The sequence below is a fragment of the Schistocerca cancellata genome, chromosome 3 (assembly GCF_023864275.1).
Source record: "Schistocerca cancellata isolate TAMUIC-IGC-003103 chromosome 3, iqSchCanc2.1, whole genome shotgun sequence".
In the NCBI taxonomy this organism is placed as follows: domain Eukaryota; kingdom Metazoa; phylum Arthropoda; class Insecta; order Orthoptera; family Acrididae; genus Schistocerca; species Schistocerca cancellata.
The window spans coordinates 263,169,428-263,195,610 of NC_064628.1; the positions used below are offsets into that span (position 1 = coordinate 263,169,428).

General features: G+C 42.1%; 1 protein-coding gene across 3 annotated transcripts in view; it reads right to left on the reverse strand.

The window, feature by feature from the left end:
* LOC126174910 (polyglutamine-binding protein 1) overlaps positions 1 to 26,183 on the reverse strand; it is a 75,714-nt gene that overhangs the window by 38,573 nt on the left and 10,958 nt on the right. For all 3 annotated transcript variants that reach the window (XM_049921348.1, XM_049921347.1, XM_049921346.1), the window contains exons 3-4: positions 2,966 to 3,093; positions 1,528 to 1,703 (exon numbers count right to left, since the gene is read on the reverse strand). In XM_049921348.1, the coding sequence (XP_049777305.1) occupies positions 1,528 to 1,703; positions 2,966 to 3,093 (304 nt within the window). The remainder of the gene's footprint in view (positions 1 to 1,527; positions 1,704 to 2,965; positions 3,094 to 26,183) is intronic.

The following is a 26,183-nucleotide window of genomic DNA, read 5'->3' on the forward strand; positions in this document are numbered from 1 at the left end:
ATTGGATTTATGGAACAAGATATATGCAAGAATGAATCAGTGAGTCTATCAGTCAGTCAGTCATATATTACTCAAAACTCCACTATGTGGTTGTGCCATGAACCCAAAATATTTTATACTTGACTGTCACAAAAAGGCTCAATTCAATTCCTTCCACAATTAACATCCGTTAGGTTTGCATCTATTTTAATTTTTGTTCAAAACTTTGCATATCTGTGTGGTTCATCATTACTTATCTTTTATCCCAATCAATTTGTTAATTCCACTGGCTGGATTATGACCAATATATATTGTTATACTAAGATCCTAGTATTATCTCAAAGCTTGAAGCCTGTTACCAGTGTATCCAAATCTTGTAAGAAAGTTACAATGCAGAAAATAAATAAATAGGGCACTAATGTGAGGTGTAAATACACACTTGGTCATTCTCTCTAGAAATTGAGTATTTTTCCTACAGTTTAAATTTGTACCAAATATTAGCATGCAGTTTGCCATATTGGTAGCACATATACAGGGTGTTACAAAAAGGTACGGCCAAACTTTCAGGAAACATTCCTCACACACAAATAAAGAAAAGATGTTATGTGGACATGTGTCCAGAAACGCTTAATTTCCATGTTAGAGCTCATTTTAGTTTCGTCAGTATGTACTGTACTTCCTCGATTCACCGCCAGTTGGCCCAATTGAAGGAAGGTAATGTTGCAATTGTGCAATCACATCATCAACACAGATTTTCTGTGAACGTTTGGGCAGGCATTGTTGGTGATGTCTTGATTGGGCCCCATGTTCTTCCAACTACACTCAATGGAGCATGTTATCATGATTTCATACGGGATACTCTACCTGTGCTGCTAGAACATGTGCCTTTACAAGTATGACACAACATGTGGTTCATGCACAATGGAGCTCATGCACATTTCAGTCGAAGTGTTTGTACGCTTCTCAACAACAGATTCGGTGACCGATGGATTGGTAGAGGCAGACCAATTCCATGGCCTCCACGCTCTCCTGACCTCAACCCTCTTGACTTTCATTTATGGGGGCATTTGAAAGCTCTTGTCTATGCAACCCCGGTACCAAATATAGAGACTCTTCGTGCTCATATTGTGGATGGCTGTGATACAATACGCCATTCTCCAGGACTGCATCAGCGCATCAGTGATTCCATGCGACGGAGGGTGGATGCACGTATCCTCGCTAAAGGAGGACATTTTGAACATTTCCTGTAACAAAGTGTTTGAGTCATGCTGGTACGTTCTGTTGCTGTGTGTTTCCATTCCATGATTAATGTGATTTGAAGAGAAGTAATAAAATGAGCTCTAACATGGAAAGTAAGCGTTTCCGGACACATGTCCACATAACATATTTTCTTTCTCATGTGTGAGGAATGTTTCCTGAAAGTTTGGCCGTACCTTTTTGTAACACCCTGTATATGGACATTTATAAAGAATTTACGATTTTTTAAAACGTAGATGTTGGCAACAAAGAAAATCAAATAGTTTTTGCATGATTAAAAATAATTCTTACGTTCCAGGATCATAGAGTTCTATCCAGTTTTGTGGCAGAGGATATTTACGCAGCAATTTTCTCTTTTTTGCTAGATACTTGGAGTCTGGTTCTGTAATTCCATCTCCCCAGTGCTTTTGACAAAATACAGAACACTCATGGTAAATGTTGTATTTATTTGGACAACCTGGGTGACCCTGAAAAAGAGTTATGATCTGTTTCAGTTTTGAAATAAACACATACAGATCCAACTGAAAATAATAAAATAATTTGTTTTTTACACATCCACTGATTTGAACAAGTAAATAAAAAGTTGATATGGCATCACAGAATCAGTTTTGATATTTTTATGTTGTGTTTTTATAAATATAAGTAAAATTAATTATAAAAAACTTTTTCTTTATTTTTACAACCACTGATTTGTCAGTGCGATTCAAAACTGTATGTTGTAGAGCTATCAAAGCAGCACATTACTTCTATTCACATTTTAAGAATATCTAGTTTTCTTGCAGGAAGAAATTTTCTGTTGTTTAGACTTCAACCACTGGTGTGGGGTGAAGTTGAAGGGCATAATTTTTTAGTACCAGACCTGAAACTTTCAAAAGTGTTCAGAATTGTTCCACAGTCTCTACTGCTCAAATTCTGAACACAATAAGAAATGTGGTCATGAAAACCCAATAAGCTTTATTTGAGTCACAACATGATATTCATAATGCAATCGGAACATTACAGTTTGGTAGTGTTTACAAGAGAGACAATCCAGAGCCGATGCAAAACAATATAGAAGGTATTTGCCCGCCAGGAGCCACTGGTTTCCTGCTGCAGGCGACTGAGCCACCATCTGTGGTCAGCAGCCTCACGTGGAAGTGCCTGAAGTTGCTGAATAGCGCACTACTCAAATGCACTGCACACTGTGGCCATATTGGCAAAGTTAGGTATCATAACTACCTTCAAACTGCCACAACCAAACTGTAGCTGTTTAACAGTGCTGCCACAACTTGCAGCAACTGTTTCTTGCACTACGGCTACAGAGAGCAATTTTTTCAGTCACACTAATTATTCCAATGCTGTGCATACTGTGTGACATGAGGACTTCACTTCCTTTAACATCATCACAGCAACCAAATGTTACAGTTTTGCAGTTACTGCTACGCATTCCTGACAGCTGATCCTATGCCCTTCATAATAAACTGCAGATCCAAAACAAATATTGTGACAGACAGGAGACATTAGCTTCAGTTCACAACACTGAAATACACTGACTGACTGCTACTCCCCAATAGATACTTAAAACCAGCTGTGGCCACATACCTTTGGACTCCTGTCAGACACCATGGTGAGTGATGGCAACACAACCACATAAAACAAGGTAGTAACAGCACTGCATCTACTCTTAACAACATTCAACATTTTAGTGTTGACAAAAAGAACAGAGCAGATCTGCCTGTGCCAAGCTTACCATAATTTTGAGATCGACATCACTCAGAAAGTCATCTCCAAATTTTTCCTTTGTTGTATTCTTATTCCCATCATAGTCTTCAGCAATGACTTCTTCAACAGCAGGTACTGTAGCTGTTTTGTTAGCAACTTCAAAAAACAGAGGGAGATGTAAATTATTGTACATATGCACATATCATAAAGATAATAGTAGTTCATCATATTAAAAAATACACACAACAGATTCATTGCTTAATATTTTCTAATATCTGAATGAAATATTTATAAATGTTTAGTATAAAAAATACAGCATCTTAAGGAGAGATTACTGCTCCCCACTTAAGAGGACGGGATGACTTGCAAGCCAACACAATTTAAAAAAAAAAATTTCAGCTTCAGTGAAAATTCTCCTTCAGAAATAGAAAACTCACACACATTCACACAAGCACAACTCATACATGCACATGGCCATTGTCTACAAACACTAAGGCCTGCATGAGAGGTGAGCAGCAATATAGCTGGAGTGAGTAGCAGAGGTAAGGAAGAGGTATGGGGCAGGGAGGGAAAAGGCCAGCAAGGTAGGGGTGGTAGAAGACGCTATTGCTACCTGTGGGAGGGTGCAGGAATGTGACACGGACAGGATAAGGCTGCTAGGTGTAGGCTGAGGAGGCTGTGCTGGGGGTGGGAGAAAGGGGAAGAGGAAAGGGAGAAAGGACAGAAGCAGGAAAGGGAGAAAGGACAGAAGCAGGAAAGGGAAAGGACCATGTAAGTGCATTGGAAGGATATTCCTGAAGTGGGAACAGGGAAGGGATAGGCAGGTGAAGGACAGGGACAGGGACAGGGACTATCAAAGGTTGGGGTCATGAGGTTATGGGAACAGAAGATATGTTATAGGTAGAATTTTCGTCTGTGCAACTCAGAAAAGCCAGTGTTAGTGGGAAGTACCCAGACAGCACATGTCGTGAAGCAGTCATGAAAATTAAGTACATTGTGTTGGACAGCAAGTTCAGCAACCGGGTAGTCCAGCTGTCTCTTGGCCAAAGTTTGGCAGAGGCCATTCATGTAGAAAGACAGTTTGTTATTTGTCATATCTATGCAGAAAGTGGAACAGCATTGCAGTTATTTTGTAGATCACTTGGCTGCTTTCACAGGTGGCACTACCTTTGATGGAGTAGGAGATGCCTATGGCAGAACTAGAGCAAGTGGTAGCATGAGGATGCATGGGACAGGTCTTGCATCAAGGTCTATTGCAGGAATATGAACCATGAGGCAATGGGCTGGGAGCAAGGGTAGAATAAGAACAGCCAAGGATACTGTGTGTGTTGGGTGGTTAGCAGAATACCACTGTGGGAGGACTGGGAGGATATTTATCATTTTAGGGTAGGATGATAGGTAGCAGAATACTGGCACAGAATGCAGTTCAGTTGCCCCAAACCTGGATAGTATTAAGTCATGGTAGGAGTGATCCACTGTGGCCAGACAGTGAGTACTTGGGGGACTGTAGGTGACTGGTAAGAGAAGGCATGGGATATTTATTTCTGGACACAGCTGGAAGAGTAATTTCAGTCTGTGAAGACTTCAGTGAGACACTTAGCATATTTGGAGAGCAACTGCTTGTCACTACAGATGCGATAACCACGAGTGGTTACACTGTAATGCAAGGGACGTCTTACTTTGGAAAACGTGGCATCTCTGGAAGTGAAGGTATTGTGATGATTGGTAGGTTTGATGTTAACACATATACTAAAGGTACCAGCCTTGACATGGAGGTCAACATCGAGGAAGGTAGGTTGTTGAGTTGAGGAGAATCAGGAGAATGTTTTAAGATTCTGAAGGAATGTAGGTAAGTGTCCTCACCCACAACACAGATCATTAAGATGTCATCAATGCACTGAGAACCAGATGAGTGGTTTGGGATTCTAGGTGGTTAGGAAGGATTCCTCTCGATGTCCCATGCAGCAGCCCATTGCTGTACCACATATAAGTTTGTAGGTGATGCCTTCAAAGGAGAAGTAATTACAAGTGAGGATATAGTTGATCATGGTGATCAGGAAGGAAGTTGTACATATGGAGTCAGTTGGGAGTTGGGAAAAGTAGTGTTTAATAGTGGGAAGGCCATAGGCAATGGGGATGTTAATGTAGAGAGAATGGCATTGGTAGTGACGAGTGTGGTTCCAGGTGTTAAAGAAAGAGGAACTGTGGTGGAGGAAATGGTTGGTGTCTTCACAAATAACAGGATGAAGATTTTGGTCCACAGGGGCAAAGATTCTCTGTTAGAACATAATAATCAGCAACAATGGAGCATCCTGCGTGGTTGGTTTTATGAATTTTATCAAGCATGTAGAAGGTAGAATGCGGGAAGTGGTTAGAACTTTATTAAGCTTGGAGATCTTGAACGGGGTCACTGTGACATGACCATAGGTGAACATAACTGACAGCATGTGGAGTTCCTCCAGCACGTAATCCCTGTGGTTCATAACCACAGTGGAGCAGCTATTGTCAGCAGGTAGGATTACAAGGTCAGGATCAGGTTTTAGACGGTGGATTGTGGTTCTTTCAATAGATGTGAAGTTTGTTTCCATGTTGAGAGATTTGGGGAATGATGATGAGACAAGGTTCAAGGTTAGGAAATCCTAGAAAGTTAACAGGGGTAGATTTGGGCGCAGTGGGGCCAATCACAGGTGAGTAAACAGAGCCAGGCAAGGTTCAATATTGGTTTCTGATTGAGCCTGATTGGTGGTGTTAGTGGCATATAAGTCTTTCAACTGTAGGGATGGGGAGAAGGAAAGAAAGCCCAGTGTCATCAAATTTAGGAGTGGGGCAAAATGTAAGACTTTTGGGAAGGGCTAATACTTCTATAGGACTGATTCTTTTGGAATATGGGTTCATGACAGTGCTGCGAGTCTGATTAGATTCTGGTTTCTGTAGGGTGGTGGGAGTTTCTGAATGTTTGATAAATGTACTAGCTCTGCTAGACAGCATTTGGCAGTTATAAGGCCACCTACATCTACACCTACACACATACTCTGCAAGTCACCGTACGGTGCACGACAGAGGGTGCCATGTACCACTACTAGTCATTTCCTCTTCTGTTCCACTTGCACATAGAGTGAAGGAAAAACATTTGTCTAAAAGCCTCAGTACATGCCCTAATTTCTCACATCTTATCTTCGTGGCCTTTAGGCAAAATGTATGTTGGACAGAGTAGAACTGTTCTGCAGTCGGCATCAAATGCCATTTCTTTAAATTTCCGCTGTAGTTCCTCATAAAAAGCACCTTGGCTCCCATCCAGGGACCCCATTTGAGTTTATGAAACAGCACACACTGATCACACCTGCTGCTTAACAAATCTAGCAGCACACACCTGAATTTTATCAATGTCTTCCTTTAATCCGATCTGGTGGGGATCCTAAACACTCAAACAGTACTCAAGAATGGGTCACCCTAGTGTTCTATATGCTTCCTCCTTTATGGATGCATTACACTTTCCCAAAATTCTTCCAATACAATAAAGTCAAGCATTCACCTTCCCTAGCACCAACCTGATGTGAACACTCCATTTCATATTGCATTGTGATGTTGTGTGTAGATATTTAACTGATCTGACTGTGTCACGCAGCACCCTACTAATGCTGTATTCAAATGTTACAGTATAGTCTTTTCTACTCGTCCAAATTAACTTACATTTTTCTACATTTAGAACAAGCCACCATTCCTCACAGGTACTCGAAATTCTTCACAAGTCATCTCATATACTCCCTACAGTTTGATGGAAGCTCTTATACTGCTGGTGCATAGTGGTAGTTCAAGGTGGCAGTATGAGGTGAATGGACTGAACAGGTTTTTGAGGTTGTGGTGTGCTTACAGTTCTAGTTCTTGGAATGCAAGAGTTTCAGTCTGGGAGATGGGAGTCAGGCATTTGTGATTGCACAGCAAGAGAGTTTTACAGTTACACAGGAGGTAGTGCAGGGATGTATGGGCCTGATTTATATGGTTTTACACTATGAGGTTGGATAAGGGTACCAACTGACGAAATTTGAACAGACAGAGGTCACTGTGGAAGTAAGGATTGCAGCCGCTGATGGGTAATGTGATGGGCAGCACATCTGGGGGGAAAGAAAGCTGAAGTTATAAATTTCATTTTTGAGGCTATGAGGATCATACAAACATAGTCATCTGACAGTTGTACAGACTCCTGCATGGAGGACATAGAAACAGGTATACATGGTGTAGAGAAGCAACTGAAAAAGTTGAAAACAAATAAGTTGCCAGGTCCAGATGGAATTTCAGTTTGATTTTACAGAAAGTATTCTGCAGCACTGGTCAATTACTTATCTTTCACTTATAATGAGTCTCTTACCCAGTTAAAAGTCCCAAGCAGATGGAAAAAAAGCGCAGGTGACTCCTGTATGTAATAACGGTGAAATAACAGCCTCTTTAATTACAGACTAAAATCCTTAACATTAGTTTCCTGCAGAATTCTCAAACACATTCTGAGTTTGAATATAATTCATTTCCCTAAGACAAAAAAGCTTCTGTCCACAAATTAGGGTGGATATAGAAAGCATTGCTTGTGTGAAACTCAGCTTGCCCTTATCTCACTTGATATTGTACAAACAATGAATGGAGGGTAACAGGCAGATGCCATACTCTTAGATTTCCGGAAAAGGTTTGACAGGGTGCCCAAGTGCAGATTTTTTGATGAAGACCCGAACACACTGTTTAGATTCCCACATATGCGAGTGGCTCACAAATCTTTTAAGTAACAGAACCTAGTACACTGTCCTTGATGGTGGGTGTTCATCAGGGAGAATGGTATTGTTAGGAGTGCTCCAGAGAAGTGTATTAAGACTACTCTTATTCCCTATATACATAAACAATCTGATGGACAGGCTGAGCAGTAATTTATGCCTGTCTGCTGATGGTGCTGTGGGGTATGAGTAGGCGTCGTCATTGAATGGCTGTAGGAGTACACAAGATGACTTAGACAGAATTTCTAGATGGTGTGATGAATGGCAGCTTGCTCTAATTGTAGGAAAATGTAAGTTAACATGGATGAGTTGGCAAAACAATCCTGCAACATTTGAATACAGCATTATTAGGTTGCTATGTGACACAAACACATCAATTAAATGTTGTCACATAGAAGATGGTATAAGTAGATGAATGACGAACACTAACTTCACTTAACAAAGGCTTATTCAGCACTTGCACATACAAGAGCGCAGAGCGAACTGCCTCCGGCCAGAACACATACGGTATATATACAGCTACAGAACATTCCAGTACAATGATTCTTGCCATTTGTGGATACTTCTAGAATGTACTCAAACCGAATATAAAAATTAAAATTTTTCAGTTCAGGTAAGTTTTGAACCCACGACCCTCCATGCAACAGTATAGTATCATAACCACTACACTACAGTGACTGTGCTACTCAGCTTCTTCTGCGATATTGCTCCCTCCTTAAGAGCACAGAGTCTCGGTGTTACGTCCTCCTAGTTCGGGAACGAGTCATTGGTCCTGCATACTCCGACTCCCGATGACTGATGTTCGCCCTGGCAGTGATCTTCTTGGAACTTACCTTGTCGCTACATTCTTCTTCACCTTTCCGCTTGTTGCCTGTCGCTGGAGCATCAAATTTACCCTGGGTCGCAGAATCCTTATAGGGCTTCATTCGAAGGACGTGGACAGTATCTCTGATCTTTCGTTGTCTTGTGTCGTGGTCAAAATCTTCAACTTCAGAAGTAACATCAGATAACTATCTTACAACTTTATAAGGTCCAGAGTAGCGCCTGAGGAGCTTCTCAGAGAGACCAACCTTCCGAACAGGAGTGAAGATCCAGACGAGGTCACCAGGCTGATAAACAACAGGGTGGTGGCTCGCATCACACCTTTGGCGATCGTTTTCTTGAGCCTGCAGCATGCGGAGTCAGGCTAACTGCTGAGCTTCCTCAGCTCTGGTTAAAACCTGGTCGATGTAGTTGTTGTCCACGTCATCAGGATGTAATGGAAAAACAGTGTCTATCATCGTCGTTGCCTCATGCCCATGCACTAGGAAAAATGGTGTAAATCCTGTGGTGTCTTGTTTGGTGGTGTTGTAGGCAAACATCACGAAAGGTAGCATCTCATCCCAATTGCTCTGCTCAACATTGATGAACATTGATAGCACGTCGGCCAAGGTCTTATTAAGGGGTTCAGTAAGCCCGTTAGTTTGCGGATGGTAGGCAGTCATCATGTGATGAGTAATGTTACACCGATGGTTCATCTGTGTCACAAGATTCAATTGAAAAACTTTCCCTCGATCCGTAATTAATGACCTCGGGGCATCATGTTTTAATACAATGTCTTCTATGACGAATTTGGCTACCTCGAGTGCTTCGGCTGTTTTTACAGCTTTTGTAATGGCATAGCGTGTCAGATAATCAGTGCAAACAATAATCCTATTGCCACTAGCAGACGCTGGAAATTGTCGATGGAGGTCAATCCCAACACACTGGAAAGGCATTTCGGCTGGTGGAATTGGTATGAGTTGGCCAGGTGGTTTCTGGGAAACTGCCTTTCTCCTCTGGCACTGTTGACAGTGCGACACACAGTGACGGACACTCCTAAATAAACCTGGCCAGAAAAGTCTCTTGCAGATCCTACTGTATGTCTTAATAAATCCTAAATGTCAGCCTCAGGTGTGTCATGGAATTTCTGTAGAACATCTAAGCGCATGTGTTTAGGAATCACTGGTAGCCACCTCTTTCCAAACGTATCAAAGTTTTTTTGCAAAGGATCCATTCACTACCTTAAATTGTCCTTGCACATCCTCTGACCGATTTAAGGCAAGTATAATTTGAGATATCTTGGCGTCCTTCTTCTGCTCAGAAGAGAGATCCTGGAGCACAGCCAGACAGTCACTATCTTCATCAAAGTCTTGCACAGGGTTTCTTGAGACAGTCGGCATCTTGGTGTTTTCTTCCACTTTTGTACACTATGGTAATGTCATACTCTTGAAGACGTAGTGCCCACCTGGCGAGTCATCCTGTTGGATCCTTAAGACCTGTCAACCAATAAAGTGAATGATGGTCTATAACAACTGTGAATGGCCTTTGATATAGATACTGTCAAAATTTGCACGGGGCCCAGATCACAGCAAGACTTTCTCTTTCTGTAGTTGAGTAGTTTCTCTCGGCTTTTGTAAGTGTCCTAGAAGCATAGGCCTTCTCTATTCCATCGGAAATCTGCACTAGAACAGCACCAATCCCACACCCGCTGGCATCTGTGTGTAGTTTGGTAGGTGCTCTCTCACCATACAGACCAAGTACAGGGTCAGTCATCAGAGCTTTTCGCAGCACATTGAAAGAATCTTGTTGAGCACCACACCAGATAAATTTAGATCAGCTTTTAACAACTCTTAAGAGTAGACTGGCTTTGATATAAAAGTCTTTGATAAAACAACGGTAATAAGAACATAATCCGAGGAAGCTTCTCACATCTCTAATACTTTCAGTAATAGGAAATTCCGTTATAGATCTCACCTTTTCTGGGTCTGGCCGCACACCTTTGCTTGACACACGGTGTCCAAGTATTTTGATTTATTTTGCTCCAAAGAGACACTTTCTTGGATTAAGTTTCAGTCCGGCTTGTTGGAGACACTTAAGAACGGCCCTTAGTCTTTTTACATGTTCATCAAATGTCTGAGAACACTAATGTTGTCTAAATAGCAAAGACACATCGTCCACTTCAGGTGCCTTAGACGGTTATCCATCACCCGTTCAAAAGTTGCTGGTGCATTACACAAACCAAATGGCATTACCTTAAACTCATACAGGCCCTTAGGGGTGATGAATGCAGTTTTCTCACGATCAGCCTCATCCACTTCAATTTGCCAGTATCCCAAGTACCTGTCCACAGTTGAGAAAAACTTAGCCCCCTTCAGACAATCTAGTATATCGTCAATTCGTGGAAGATGGTAAACATCTTTTTTAGTTATCTTATTAAGCTTCCTGTAATCAACACAAAAGCGCCACCCTTATTCCCGATGAGAACCACTGGTGATGACCATGGGCTCTGCGAAGGTTGAATGATGTCGTTCTTCATCATTTTCTCTGCCTCGCCGTGAATTAGTCAATATTCTGTTGCTGACACATGGTATGGCTAATTTTGCCCACAGACTCGGTATGGGAGATTTCTATGAGACTCAGCTGTTCTGCAATTTTTGGCCGCCGTCTGCTACGCACATGCGTCTTGGAAGGATCTGCGGTTCTCGGCGAAAGGTAACTATCCACAATTCACTGAATCCATTCTTAAACAAGACGACAGAGGCTGGGATGACCAAGTTATCCTTCAGTGGTATTCTTCTCTTACATTTCACTACAAGATCCACGAGTTTATGCATGGCATGACACATGACAGTTACCTTTCTAGCACTGACTGCAGTAATGATCACTTCATCCAGCACACAGTCTCCACACACTAGGATGCGCTTCTTTCTGTCCACAGTATCTCCTCTTGTCTAGCATAATCTTTGAGTGACCACAATCTATAATTGCCTGAGAAGCTTTCAAAAAGTCCCATCCGAGAATTAGCCACCTCCAGCAGAGAAATTTTGTTGTCGACGAATACGGTTTACTTCAACTGGCGACAGTACTTCTCCGAAATGACTGAATATGGTGCTCCAGTGTCCACAAGAGCTTGGGCTGGTCGGCCATCCATGAGGATATCGACATAGTTTCCTACCATTTTTGTAGTGATCGACAGCAGAGGAGATTTTTTTTCTCTTCAATGGCCTCACCTCCAAGGAAGGTCGCACCCTTTAGTTCTCCAAGTTGTGGCGGCTATGAGATCGGCTGGAGCTTCTAAATGGTGATGGACACCTTGATCGGCATGTTGGGGAGCGTCCTCTCCAGCGGCTAGCTTGCGGCGATGGAGACCTACGTCGTCCTGCACCCACATCTTCTTGTTCACCTTTGTCATCCCAGAGTTGGCGTTGGCTAAGATCGGTCTGCTGTCTTCTGGCGCCGGCGTCATCAAATATCCGCCACCTTTCTCGACAATAGCGCACCACATGTCCCGGTCGTCCACAGTGGAAACATACTGGTTGGTTATCCTGGGTCCTCATGACGTCAGTCTTCATTGGTGCCTAACAGGTTCCTCATGCGGCACTGTAGGAACTTAACTTCATCTGCGTCTTGACTTTTTTACTGTTTTAAAGGGAAATGAAGGATGAGAGATTGTGTTGAATGTCTGTTTCACTTCCTACCTTATGACCTCTTGAAGCGTCTCACTTTTTTTGCTCGCCATGCAATTCAAGTGCCTTCTGAACTTACTCTCTCACTAGCTGACGAAGAAATCAGTTTCTTCCTCCATCATAGACATTGATACGATGTTTGGAAGCCATTCAAACTTCTTGCGTGTAATTCTTTTTTGATGAATTGTCTCGATATACTGGCACCATTTTATGAAGTCGTCTGCTGTCAAAACCTCCTTCAGGAGTAGGGCTTGATACATGTCCTCAGCAATACCCTTCATGAGATGTGCAATCTTATCTTCCTCCTACATTCTAGGATCCACTATTTTACACAGCTCCAAGACGTCTTGAATGTAGGATGCTGTTGTTTCTCCTGGACACTGTACCCTGCACTTTAATTTATCTTCAGCCTTGCACTTCTGTCATCGTGTGTCGCCGAAATACTTGCGCAGTTACGCCTGGCATACTTCCCAGCTTGTGAACTTCTCCTCGTTGTTCTCATACCATTGCTTGGCAGTGCCCTCCCATTTGTCAAATTTGGCTATAGGCTCATATACTTTCAGCCACTTGTCTGGTACTTGGCCATCGACACCGGAGAACCCAAAAGGATGTCTCATGTGGTGGCACACAGTTGCTGTCATTGTAACGTCCTCTTCTTCTTCTGTCTCCAACAGATTGCAATCTGTTGAATATGGCTGGAAATCGGGCTTCCCGCCATGTAAACGGTGGCTCTGTCGTGGCCTGATAGGAGACACTGTGTCGTCGATAATGTGCGGTATCAAAAGTTCCAATACCCAGTGCCTCCACCAGAATAATGTGACATAGAAGAAGGTGTAAGTAGATGAATGACAAACATATAACCACTACACTACAGTGACTGTGCTACTCAGCTTCTTCTGCGACAATATTTACGTGCAAAGCCATACAGGGTGATTCTTATTAATATTCAAAAATCCCCAAAGCGATGTAGATGATGCTGAGACAAGTAATTTAATATAAGACAAATCGAGTTGCAAATGTTGGGAAATGCCTCAAATGTGAATGATGAATGTTGAAAAATATGACATTACCAAATGACATCAATCACCCCATGTTCATCAGTTGACTTGTCGATCTTAGTCTAACTGGTAAGGGGCAGTGCTACACGTAGCTCCGTTAGGCTGCTCTGTTTTTGTAAATGTAAACTGATCCATCATAGTCTTGTATTGCTACTACCGTGAGCACTTCTGTATCACATAGGATAATGCAAGAATGAAAACAGAAAATCCTAGTTGAGCGATGTGTGGCACTGGCCCCTACTGGTTCTTGTAGGATAAATAAGCACACCACTGCTTGTGCAGTAAGATAGGTCATTTACTGATGTCACAAGTTCACCACTTCCGGGGTATTCGCCGACATGTGTAACCCCATGTGTCTTACATTAAATTACTAGTCTCAGCATCATCTACATCACTTCAGGTGTTTTTAAAGGTTAACAAGAGTCACTTTGTATATGAAATGGAATGAGCATGTTACTAGGGAAGGCAAATGCTTGGCTCCATTTTATTGGGAGAATTTTGGGAACAAGTAGCTCATCTGTAATGGAGACAACATATAGAACATTAGACTGACCAATTCTTGAGTACTGCTGGAGTGTTTGGACTCCTCACCAGGTGGGGAGATGCTTTGTGAACTCAGATGGGAAATCTTGGAGGAAAGACAATGCTCTTTTAGTATGGCATAATTGTGGAAATTTCAGGAAGTGGCATTTGAGGCTGACTGCAGAATGATTCTATTGGCGCCAACATTCATTCTGCTTAAGGGCTACAGAAATAAAATATGAGAAATTAGGGGGCCTCGTACAGATGCTTTAGACAGTTGGTTTTTCCTAGCTCTTACTGCGAACAGAACAGGAAAGGAAATGAGTGGTAGTTAGTTGGTTCGTTGATTGATTCGGAAGGATGGGACCAAACAGTGAGGTCACTGGTCCCATCGAATTAGGGAAGGACGGGGAAGGAGGTCGGCTGTGCCCTTTCAAAGGAACCATCATCACATTTGCCTGAAACAATTTAAGGAAATCATGGAGAATCTAAATCAGGATGGCCAGGCGTGGGTTTGAACCATCGTCCTCCCAGATGCAAGTCCAATGTGCTAATCACTGTGCCACCTCGCTTGGTATGAGAAGTAGTGGTACTTAGTACCCTCTGCCATGCACCATATGGTGGCTTATGGAGTATGCATGTAGGTATAGATTCCACAAACTAGGCAACAATGCAGGAACAGCATCTGAGAGTGAGCTCTGAGACAGATGGAAGGAGCAAGGATCCATAGTAAAAGATAAAAACATGCATAAAAATACTTCAAATTACATAAAAATGCATCAGAAAAAAATCACAAAAAAGATGAAATGGATGAAGTATAGCAGGAAAAGATGAAACTGGAGTGAGCAATAGGGCCTATAGTCAAAAATGAAAACTAACTGAAATCATTGAGAAAATGGAATGAGATCAAAGAGAAAAAATTAATAAAAAGATGATGACAGAGTGGAGTGCAGAACAATGGGTAAGTGTGAAGGGAAGAGGAAGTAGGAGTAATTGGATTATGTGAGGTCAGTAAGGTAAGTGCTTTGGTAAGGACAAAGAGCAGGAGGAGGAGGGGGTGGGGAGGTGGAGGTGTTTGTTAGGAACGGGCTGGAACAAAGTATGTATGGCACAGGGAGATATAGGAAAACACACAAGGGTGAAGGGAGGTAGTGTGATCAATCTGAAGGTCAAGTGGTAATTATATCTGTGGGAAGAACATGAGACATGAGGTGCTGCACGTGTCATCTGCACAGACATATAGCCGTGTTTTGTATGCAGACGAGGCTGTTCACAAAGGGTGGCAAGGAAGTCAGAATGTGTGCGGTTTGAAAGGCGAGAGTAAAACAGGACAGCAGGGAAAGAAATGGATGGTTACTTAGTAATGTAATGCAACAGAGAATAATAACACAAGGAAACAGCACTGGTTGTTGGATGAATGGGAAGTCATTAGACAAAATCAAATAATAGAAAGTAGGGGGTGGAATAACAACAAATGGAAAGGATAGATTGCTACTCCCCACACAGAAGAGTCACTGAGTTGCAGACAGGCACAACAAAAAAGAAAGCCAGAAATGATTCAGCTTTACGACAATCCATCAAACCATCTCAGTATCCCTACATGGCTGCTAAAACACGTCTTGCAGACCTACTCCATTTACCGAACCCTAAGAAAATCACTTCTGTCGCCTTACGGAACCTAGAGCCTAAAGGTACTGCAACCCAGTCTTGAATCTGTCCTCCAAAAGCCTCAGTCACACAGAAGTCACAGTCCATTGCCCTGCCTGGCTCAGCTGACTGCTGTATCCAACCATGATTCATCAACACTGACCCAAAATATCTCTGTTAACTTCCCAGAATTTCCTAACCTTGAACAGCGCCTCATTCCCTAAAACCCTGAATACGGGAATCTAGCCCAAACCCACAAAAAGAACTGCAAACCACTACACAAAAACTGACCTGAACTTATAATCTACCTTCTCACAAAGATCCCACTATTGTGGTTATGAACTGCAGGGATTACCTGGTGGAGAGACTCCACAAGCTGTTAGCTACATCCTTCCCACTATTGTGGTTATGAACTGCAGGGATTACCTGGTGGAGAGACTCCACAAGCTGTTAGCTACATCCTTCTACAAGGCCTGTCACAGTGACCCCATTCAAGAAATCCAGCTTTATCTCCAATCCCTCCTTAAATCCTTAGCTACATCTCAGAACCTCTCCTGTGAGTTGATATCTCTCCTCGTCCCCACTACTCCCCACACCCCTGCCTTCTACATGTTTCCTTAAGTTCATAAACTCAACCATCCAGGATGCCAAATTGTGGCTGGTTACTGTGACCCCAAAGAGAGAATGTCTAGCATTGTGAACCAACATTTTCACATGTGATTCTTCAGTTTCTCCCTCATGGGGTGTACAGGAAGAAAATGCATACAGACCTGTATTTCCATACAGATAGCTGCCACCACCCTTCGCAGAGGAATGGGGTGCTAAAAACACTGGTGCACAGGGTGCACACTGTCTCTGATGCAGAAAGTCTGCCCCATGAGCTGGAACACCTCAACACTGTATTTCGGAAAAACGGGTACTCAGAATGGCAGATTAGATGCGCTCTCCACCCACCTCTACAGTACAGCGTGTGGAGACGGAAGAAGTCATGGAGGAAGAAATAGCCACTGCCTATATACCATATACTGGCGCACTATTGGGGAAAATATGACGAATATGGAGGAAACACTGAGTAGGAACTGTCTTTTGCCCACCCCATAAAACACGAGCATTATTGGGAAGTGTCAAAGACGATCTTGGTTTATGGAAGGCTGGCATATACCAGATTCCGTGTCAGTGTGGGAAGACTTATATTGGACAGACAGTGTGCACCATTGAAGGCTGCTGCTGGAAACATCAGAGGCACACTTGACTTTGGTACCCCCAACAAGTCAGTGGTTGCAAAGCACTGTTTGTCCGAAAATCATGAAATGGACTACCAACATATCACACCAGGATCTTGGCACAGACATCTAAATACTGGGATAGCGTCGTCAGAGAGGCTATCAAAATTTGTACCAGGGACGCATTCATCAACCAAGATTGCAGCTATAACCTCAGCAAGGCATGGAAACCAGCAGAGAGTCTAAATAAAATGATGCTCAGCAAAGAAAACGGACGGGCAACCAGGGTGGACGAGGCGATTACAGCGTGCCACCACAGACGCCAACGCCAGCATCTCAGCGACCGCCGACACACAGCCACGAGTGTGGACTGTGGAGAGAACGCCTTGCAGGGGGAGGTGATTTGAGACAGTCGCCCGCCCTCAGGAGCTCAGTTCATCAGCACACCTGATGATGGCGACATGTCTGATCACCAAAATATTGTGCCGATTGGACACTACGGACCGGCAGTACACCCATGGACGGTTCGAGCAACATTTTCACAGCTTATTACCTCTAACCTACCCTCATACAGACACTATTTCCTCCCCCCACCTCTCAATCATTTCTGTCCACCAATGTTGATGCCACCTGTCTCTTTCCCAACAACCCCAATGCCCATGGCCTTGCTGCTGTTGAACACTGTATTCCCCAATGCCTGATTGACTCCAAACCTACAATCTCCTTGCTAGTCACCATAGACAACTATAACCTCACCCACAATTACTTATTCTTTGAAGATATCGGCTACAAACTAAGCTGTGGTACAGCAATGGGCATCTGCATGGCCTTTTCCTATGCTAAACTAGAGGAATCCTTCCTCACCACCCAAAATTCCAAATCCCTCACCTGTATCAGACTGATTGATTACACTGTGACCTGGATTGAGGGTGAGGACACCCTATCCACATTCCTCCAGAACATCCAACACCTTCTTCCCCGTTGACTTCACCGGGTCCTCCTTAATCCAATAAGCATCCTTCCTCGATGTAGACCCCCACCTCGAGGATGGCTATATCAGTCCCTCCGTCCACATCAGACCTACCAACCACCAACAGTATCTCCACTTCGATAGCTGCCATCCACTTCCTTCCTTACAGTCCAGCCACTCATGGTCATCACATCTGTAGTGATGAGCACTCCATCTCCAAATATGCAAGGGGCCTCACTGAGGCTTTCAAAGATAGAAGTTACCCTCCCAACCTTGTTCAGAAACAAATCTGGCAGTTATCTACAAACCCCTACACACTCATTGTTCAGCCACAGAGGAACACTCCTACCATGATTCAGTATTACCCACGGCTGGGGCAACTGAATCATACTCTCTGCCAGGTTTTAGACTACCTCTCATCAAGCCTTGTAACGAGAAATATCCTCCCCACATAACCCACAGTGGTATTCTGCTGCCCATCCAACCTACACAATATCCTACTCCACCCCTCATCCCAAACCCTTGCCATATATTTCATATCCCTTCAATAGATCTAGATGCAAGACCTGTCTCACCATCCTCACACTGCTACCTACTCCAGTCCTGCCACTGGCATCTACTAAATCCATTGAAGGCAGGACCACCCGTAAAGCAGCTATGTGGTTTACCAACTCAGATGCAACCACTGTTCCACATTCTATGTGGGCAAGACAAATAATAAGCTGTCTATGTGCATGAATGGCCATTGCCAAACAGCAGCCAAGAGACAACTGGACCACCCAGTTGCTGAACATGCCGCCCAACACAATGTGCTTCACAGCCTCTGTCAGCATTTCTGGACTGCACAGATGGGAACCCTATCATAACCACCATGGTCTTAATCTTTGCTAGGCACCTGCCTATCTGTACCTCCCACTCTGCCTCTATCCAGCCAACACACATACATAGTCCTTTCCACACCTCTGCCCTCTCTCTTTTCCCCTTTCCCCTCTCCTCCTCCTGCACCCAGCACAGCCTCCCAAGGCAGCACGTAGCAGCCCTATCCTGTATCCATCCTGCCCTACACATTCCCATAGGCAGCACTAGCTTTTTTCTCCACCCCTACCCTACTATTCCTCTCCCCACCCCCACGACTCTTCCACACCCCTGCTAACCAACTGAGCTAGACAGTGCTCGCTGTTGGGCCTTAGTGTCTGGATACAATAGCTATGTGCTGCACGCACACACGTACGTGTGTGTGTGTGTGTGTGTGTGTGTGTGAGAGAGAGAGAGAGAGAGAAGTACTTTGTCCAAAAGATGTAATATTTCTTGCTTTATTTATCATTGTGCCTGTTGCTGCGATTCACTATGTTCTCTATGTGATGAGTAGCAATTATCCTTCACATACAGGGTGTTTCACACCTCATGCTACACACCTCTCAAGGCTGTAAAGGAGATTTATTACCAAATTTTACACAAGAACCCATGTCCACAAACATCTTTCAACAACGCTACAGAGCCTCAAAGTTATAGGTACTGGCACCTGTAAATGTATGAATATAGAGGGTGATTCTATGATAATGTTACAAACTTTCAAGGATTATTTAATTGGATAGATAAAAAATCTACTCACCAAGTAGCGACAGAACACACATGTAAGACTTGTAACTTGCAAGCTTTCGAAGGCAGTGGCTCCTCCTCCTGGCAGAAGGGTTGAAGGGGAAGGAAGAAGGGTGAAGGAAAAGGACTGGAGAGGTCTAGGAAAAGGGGTAGATTTTGAGATTTTGGGAAGGTCACCCAGATCCGGGCGTAGGGGAGACTTACCAAATGGGATGAGAAGGATGATGGAGAAGGATAAATGTATCAATTTGAGGTAAGAGTCCCTGTACCGGAAATAAAAGAAAAATGTTCTGATACCTCTGTCAGTGGAATACATGTACTGGTACTGGGGCGCTATTATGTTCCTTTACGCCATTTTGCCGATTGGTTCGGTACGCAAGCACACCAAATGGTCTTGTTTTTGTAACAGACCGCCAACATTATTCAGTAAGCATTTTGAAAGCAATGCTGAAAGGTCCTAGCAAACCGAAACACTATAGTCAGTTCTCCTCGTGCCAACCAATGAAAAGCAAACTGCCCCAGATCCGTGCACGTGCACTGCAGCACCATGAACTTTAAGCAGCTAGCAGTCGACACAGGCATACCATTCTTACTATTCAAATTTCGCTGACCACAGGCTTCCATGAATGCGTAATAATGATACAATACTGACTGTGTTCTGGAAACTGTTGTAAATGTCACATTATCTCATTTTATTGTCATTCACATCAACGTCTTGTTTTGGATTTTATGTTTATGAGTGAGGAATGGAGTGTAGTACCACATTGTACAAATACATCTATAGAAACACCCAAAAAATTCATCACTTCTTCTGTTTTCTTTCGTTTCTTAGTTGCTTCAAAATTCATGGAGGTGCATTCCATCTATGCAACTAACTGAACGCAGTTTGTTTATTGGCATACGTGTTTCGCTTCCTTTATTCGTGATGATGCATCACAAATAAAAGAAGTGAAACACGTATGGGGATAAACTGCATTCAATTAGTTGCATAGACAGAACACATCTCCACAAACTCGAAAAGAATAAGAAGATGCATAGTATGTGGTTGTAGCTTGCTCCTAGAGATCCAAATGATGAAGTAGTCAACTTCCCTATATAATACATAAACAATCTAGTTCTTAAAAACAAAATTTTAAAAATCGCCTTTTCGAGAGCATGTGGCAAGTGCTGCTATAGAAATTCTTTGTAGTTCATAACATGCATGTGATGAATCAAAATGTTTCATATACAGTGGCACAGTCCGAAAATATTGTGGCAGGAACCTTTCATCTCTGTCTACTGTTGTTAATGATTCGATCATAGATAAACGCTTGTGACAAGCTAGAGTACAAAGACAAATGCACCTAGTTTCATTTGCAGTAATTTACGTTGCGCTCTTGGATTCCTGTCTGACCACACTCTCGGAAATCGCTACGTATTCCGAAAAAAAAAAAAAAAAATAGAGAATTATTTGTGACAAGTAGTAGTACAAATGTCACTATCAGTTGTTTCACGCACAGTAATTTCATCTTTCATTTCTTAAACATATGGATGTCACGAAATAGGAGATACTCGTTACTGAGAAAGCGTGCTCTTAGGTGTAAAATTACAACAAATATTTCAGAAAAATGCTTAACTTTGACAATTAATGAAGTCTCAGGAAGAGGAAAAAAAGGTATTTTCACATCCAGCAGTGTACGAACCTAGGCCCTTTGCCACAGGAGTTCGTCGTCTTACCAACTTCACTATTACAATTTGCATGCTGTCAGTGCTTTATTTTATGTAATTCCATTTGAGAGAGACGCAGGCTGATTTCGTTGCCGAATGATGCGGGCTTAAGCCATAAATGCATGAAATTTTTTGAAGGTTTCCTCTATCAGACTTCGCGAAATTCTTTTGCATTGTTACTTAAAAGTTTTAAATGCATTTTGATAGTTAATAAGTAAACTATTTGCAGAAAAGAGTGTGCAAAGTCACTAATAATTTCAGCTAACACTCATTTAATATACATAAGCAGAGCCGATGTCTTGATTTTCAATGATCTTTAAACTCTTAATTGCATAAAATAACAGGTATTTTGAGAGAATATTGACCTTTTTTTTATCATTCACTATAACAACCTAACCTCACCATATTTCTAAAAAAGGAAAGTAGTCTATTATTAACTCACTTTCCAATCGGACGCGTCCTGTGGTGATTCTTTAGTAACACAATCACTAAGTCCAAAGCTAAAACCACTCAATATGTTTAAAATAACCAATTATAGGTGTAAATAAACCACAGCTAACAGAACGACAAGGCTGTACCAAAATCCAAAACCTCTCGTTACAGTTGTCAAAAAATCGGCGGGAGGACCGTTCAGTAACAGGTCTCAGAAGCTTACTGAATATGAAATTTGGATAAAGAGCCGAAAATGACGTCACTACCAAGACTAACCTACTGCACCGATCGATGTGAATGATATAAAATAGGGCCCCTGTTTCTGCAAAGATTGTTGGGTAGACAAGTATCAGAGGTGGTAGTATGGAACAAAACAAGAAAAAATGTCTAGTAAACATGGTCTTTAATCTTAAGAGCTATGAGCACTTGTTCAATAGAGATGCGTTTCACAGTAGTGAAGATGAACAAATGCTCATAGCTCCTCAGGTATGCATTTTATAGCCCATTTTTACTAGATTTTTTTTTCTTGATTTACACTACCACCTCTGAAAGTTATATACCCTACATACAACAACAGTACTTGTACTCCACGGTATGAGAACGGTTTTTGCTTGTAACTTTCAACTTGTTTGTTGCTGGTACCGGGACCCTTACCTCAAACTGATACATTTACACTTCTCCATCACACTTGAAAGTCTGTAACATCATTATGAAATCACCCTGTATGTACAAACATTTTACAGGTGCCAGCGCCTACAACTTTGACTCTCTATAGTGTTGATGGATGACCTTTCTGGACATGGGTTCCTGGGTAAAACTTGATCTACTAAGTCCCTCTACAACCTCTAGAAGTGTGTAACGCAAATTGTGAAACACCCTTTATAGTCACGCATTCACATCCTGGACTTTATATTTTAGATGACAACATTTTAATCATAATACTAACAATCATAGTATGTTATTGCAAGATAAAGGTGAATAAATTTTATATGTTATGTGGGGCAAGAAGAAACAAACATCCGAGAACTTCTGACCATTTTTTCACACAGTTTTTTGTTGAGTTTGGAAGAAAAATCATCATCATCATCATCATCATCATCATCATCATCACCACCACCACCACCACCACCACCACCACTGGCAGGGAGGTAGTTGGGGAGCGGTAAGGTGTAGGATTAAAAAAAACTGTTTACACTTAAACAATTGAACTCTTTACAATTAGTAAATACAGAGTTTAATACTGGGAGCACTGATGACTAGTAAATAAGACTGATAAACCCAAGGCTGACCACTGCAATAAATACAATTTTAAAAATATATAGGTACATGAAAAAAAAACAAAGATTGCCACATGTTGGGGGATTGAAAATAAAATCTCTTTTCTTTTTTTATCAAAATAATTTAAAGTACTAAGCAGATGAAGCAAGAATTATTAACTGCAATACAGTGTTGCTCATTACCAGGCAATTACAAATCAAGAGCTTCAATTGATCAAACAAATAACTACACTTACCAACAGCACAAACTGCTAAGGGCCCAAAGGTAAATGCCTACCACAGTAAAATTTTGTTAAGATAAAAGATGTCTCACCCCTAAACACCAGCTTATGGCAGCATGGAGTAATCTTAAAATAACAAAATTTCACTAAATTTAAGACAGATATAGTATAACAGAATCAATGGCCGGCAATCATCCAAACAAGTTTTACAATGGACGAAGGTGCTTTAGGATTTATAAAAACTTGATAACAAATACAAGATGCCCCTTGGTAATTGTTTTAAGGGATCTTAAGCTTACGTCCAAATATGCCTCCACAAGCTGGTGGGCTATAAGGCTTATATATACAGTGCACCTTACACAGAAACGGCCAATCAAAAACACCATTTACAAGGTGTGAAGTTTGTGAGACCTCCGCAATAAATTCCCTAGAACATACAGGCTGCTACGAAAGGCTGAAACAAACTTACACTAAAAGTCCGCCCCATCTAGAGGGAGTTGCATAGGGATACTTAAGAGAGATTTCGAAGGAAACGGCAATAGTAAATAATAAGGGAAACTAACTACAAATACGAAAGCTCTTGGCAGATACTATCGATAATTGAGCACCAAGGGTGTTGAATGTGCACAGCACAAAAGAACTGGCACACTTGCCTAATATCACGTAGGGCCCCCTCGAGCACGCAGAAATGCCGCAACACAACTTGGCATGGACTCGACTAATGTCCGAAGTAGTGCTGGATGGAATTGACACCATGAATCCTGCAGGGCTGTCTATAATCTGTAAGGGGGGAGGAGATCTTTTCTGAACAGCTTGTTGCAAGGCATCCCAGATATGCTCAATAATGTTCATGTCTGGGGAGTTTGATGGCCAGCGAAAGTGTTTAAACTCAGAAGAGTGTTCCTGGGGCCACTCTGTCACACTTCTGGATGTGTGGGGTGTCACACTGTCCTGTTGGTATTGTCCAAGTCCATCAGAGTGCATAATGGACATGAATGGATATAGGCAATCAGACAGGATGTCAGAGTCATATCTACACATATCAGGGGTCCCATACCATTCCAACTGCACATGCCCCACACTATTACAGAGCCTCCACCAGCTCGAAGTCTCCTGCTGACATGCAGGGTCCATGGATTCATGAGGTTCTCTCCATACCCATACATGTACAATATACAATTTGAAACGAGACTTGTCTGACTAGGCAACATGTTTCCTGTCTTCAACAGTCCAATGTCGGTTTTGACAGGCCAACTTGTGTCATACAGTCATCAAGGATACACAAGTGGGCCTTCAGCTCCAAAAGCCCATACTGACGACGTTTTGTTGAACGGTTCACATGCTGACACTTGTTGATGGCCCAGCACTGAAATCTGCAGCAATTTGTAGAAGGGCTGCACTTACGTCACATTGAATGATTCTCTTCAGTTGTCATTGGTCTCATGCTTGCAGGATCTTTTTCCAGCCGCAGCGATGTTGGAGATTAGATGTTTTACCGGATTCCTGATATTCATGGTACACTCGTGAAATGGTCGTATGGGAAAATCCCCACTTCATCGTACCTCGGAGATGCTGTGTCCCATCGCTCATGTGCCGACTATAACACCAAGTTCAAACTCACTTAAATCTTAATAACCTGACATTGTAGCAGCAGTAAACTGATCTAACAACTGCACCAGACACTTATTGTCTTATATAGACGTTGCCGACTGCAGCACCGTATTCTGGCTGTTTACGTAATTCTGTATTTGAATACGCATGCCTGGACCAGTTTCTTTGGCACTTCAGTGTATCTTGCTCAGAACTGCCAAATTTTACTTTATAAAAATATTTTTCATATTCTGCCAGCAAAGCAAAAAATGTTGTCCTAAAGGAATTTGTGTGCAAAACAATCATGCACCAGTTCTCAAAGACAAGCAAATATATTACTACTGAAAAAAAAATTCCTATTTCAAGAAGCCAGCAATTTCTAACAGCAAAGAACAAAATATGTGAAGGAAAAACATTAGGCACATTCATATGAGTAAAAATATCCAGCTCACAGAAATTAAATCATAAGGAATAGATAAAAATGAATAATAGGAGAAACACGCTCAGCAATGGGATACCAGAGTTGCTAAACTATGCAATTTCGGGCTAAACTGCAAAATAGGTAATGCAGGTACTAATGTTACGTGCGAATTACAGCAATCCAATTTGTCTCAAATTGGCAGTAGCTAATGGGAGGATGGTATATGGTAGCTGATGGAAAACATTTAAGAATATTATGTTTTTCAGCAAAAAATACAGCATCTGCAAATCATCATGAAGTGCATGGCAGAGGGTACTTCTCATTGTACCAGCTGTTAGGGTTTCCTCCTGTTTCATTCACATATGGAGTGTGGAAAGAATGATTGTCTGAATGTCTCTGTGGGTGCAGTAATTATTCCTTTCTTATCCTCATGATCCCTATGTGAGTGATACAAAGGGGTTGTAGCACATTCATAGAGTCATCATTCAAAGCTGGTTCTTGAAGCTTTGTTAATACACCTTCTCAGGATACTTTACATACATCTTCATGAGTCTTCCAATTCAGTTCCTTCCATACCTCTGTGACACTCTCTCACAGATCAAACAAATCTGTGACCATTCATGCTGCTCTTCTCTGTATACATTCAGTATCCCCTGTTAGTCCTATGTGGTACTGGTTCCATACATTTGCGAATATTCTAGAACCGGTTACACGAGTGATTTGTAAGCACTCTCTTTTGTAGACTGCTCGCACTTCCCCACTATTCTACCACTGAGACAATGTCTACAATCTGCTTTACCCGCAAATGAGCCTATGTGATCATTCCATTTCATATCCCTAAAAACTGTTACACCCATGTATTTGTACGAGTTTGCCAATTCCAGCAGTGACTCATTGATACTATAGCCATAGGATACTATGTTTTTTCATTTTGTGAAGTGTGCAATTTTAGATTTCTGAACATTTAAAACAAGTTATCAATCTTTGCACCACTTTGAAATCTTATCAAGATCTGACTGAATATTTATGCAGCTTCTTACAGAAGCTTTCTTTTACATTAGCATGAGTTATCATTTAACTCTCATTGACCATGTTTTCAGGTACTTAAAGTACGTTGGTTGGTTAGTTAGTTAGTTATATAGGTATTTGCCTTTTTCCATGAACTGTGAACAATAATTGGAATTTATTGGGGTACAGTTTTGTTGTTGGTTGGTTGGTTTGGGGAAGGAGACCAGACAGCGTGGTCATCGGTCTCATCGGATTAGGGAAGGATTGGGAAGGAAGCCGGCTGTGCCCTTTCAGAGGAACCATCCCGGCATTTGCCTGGAGCGATTT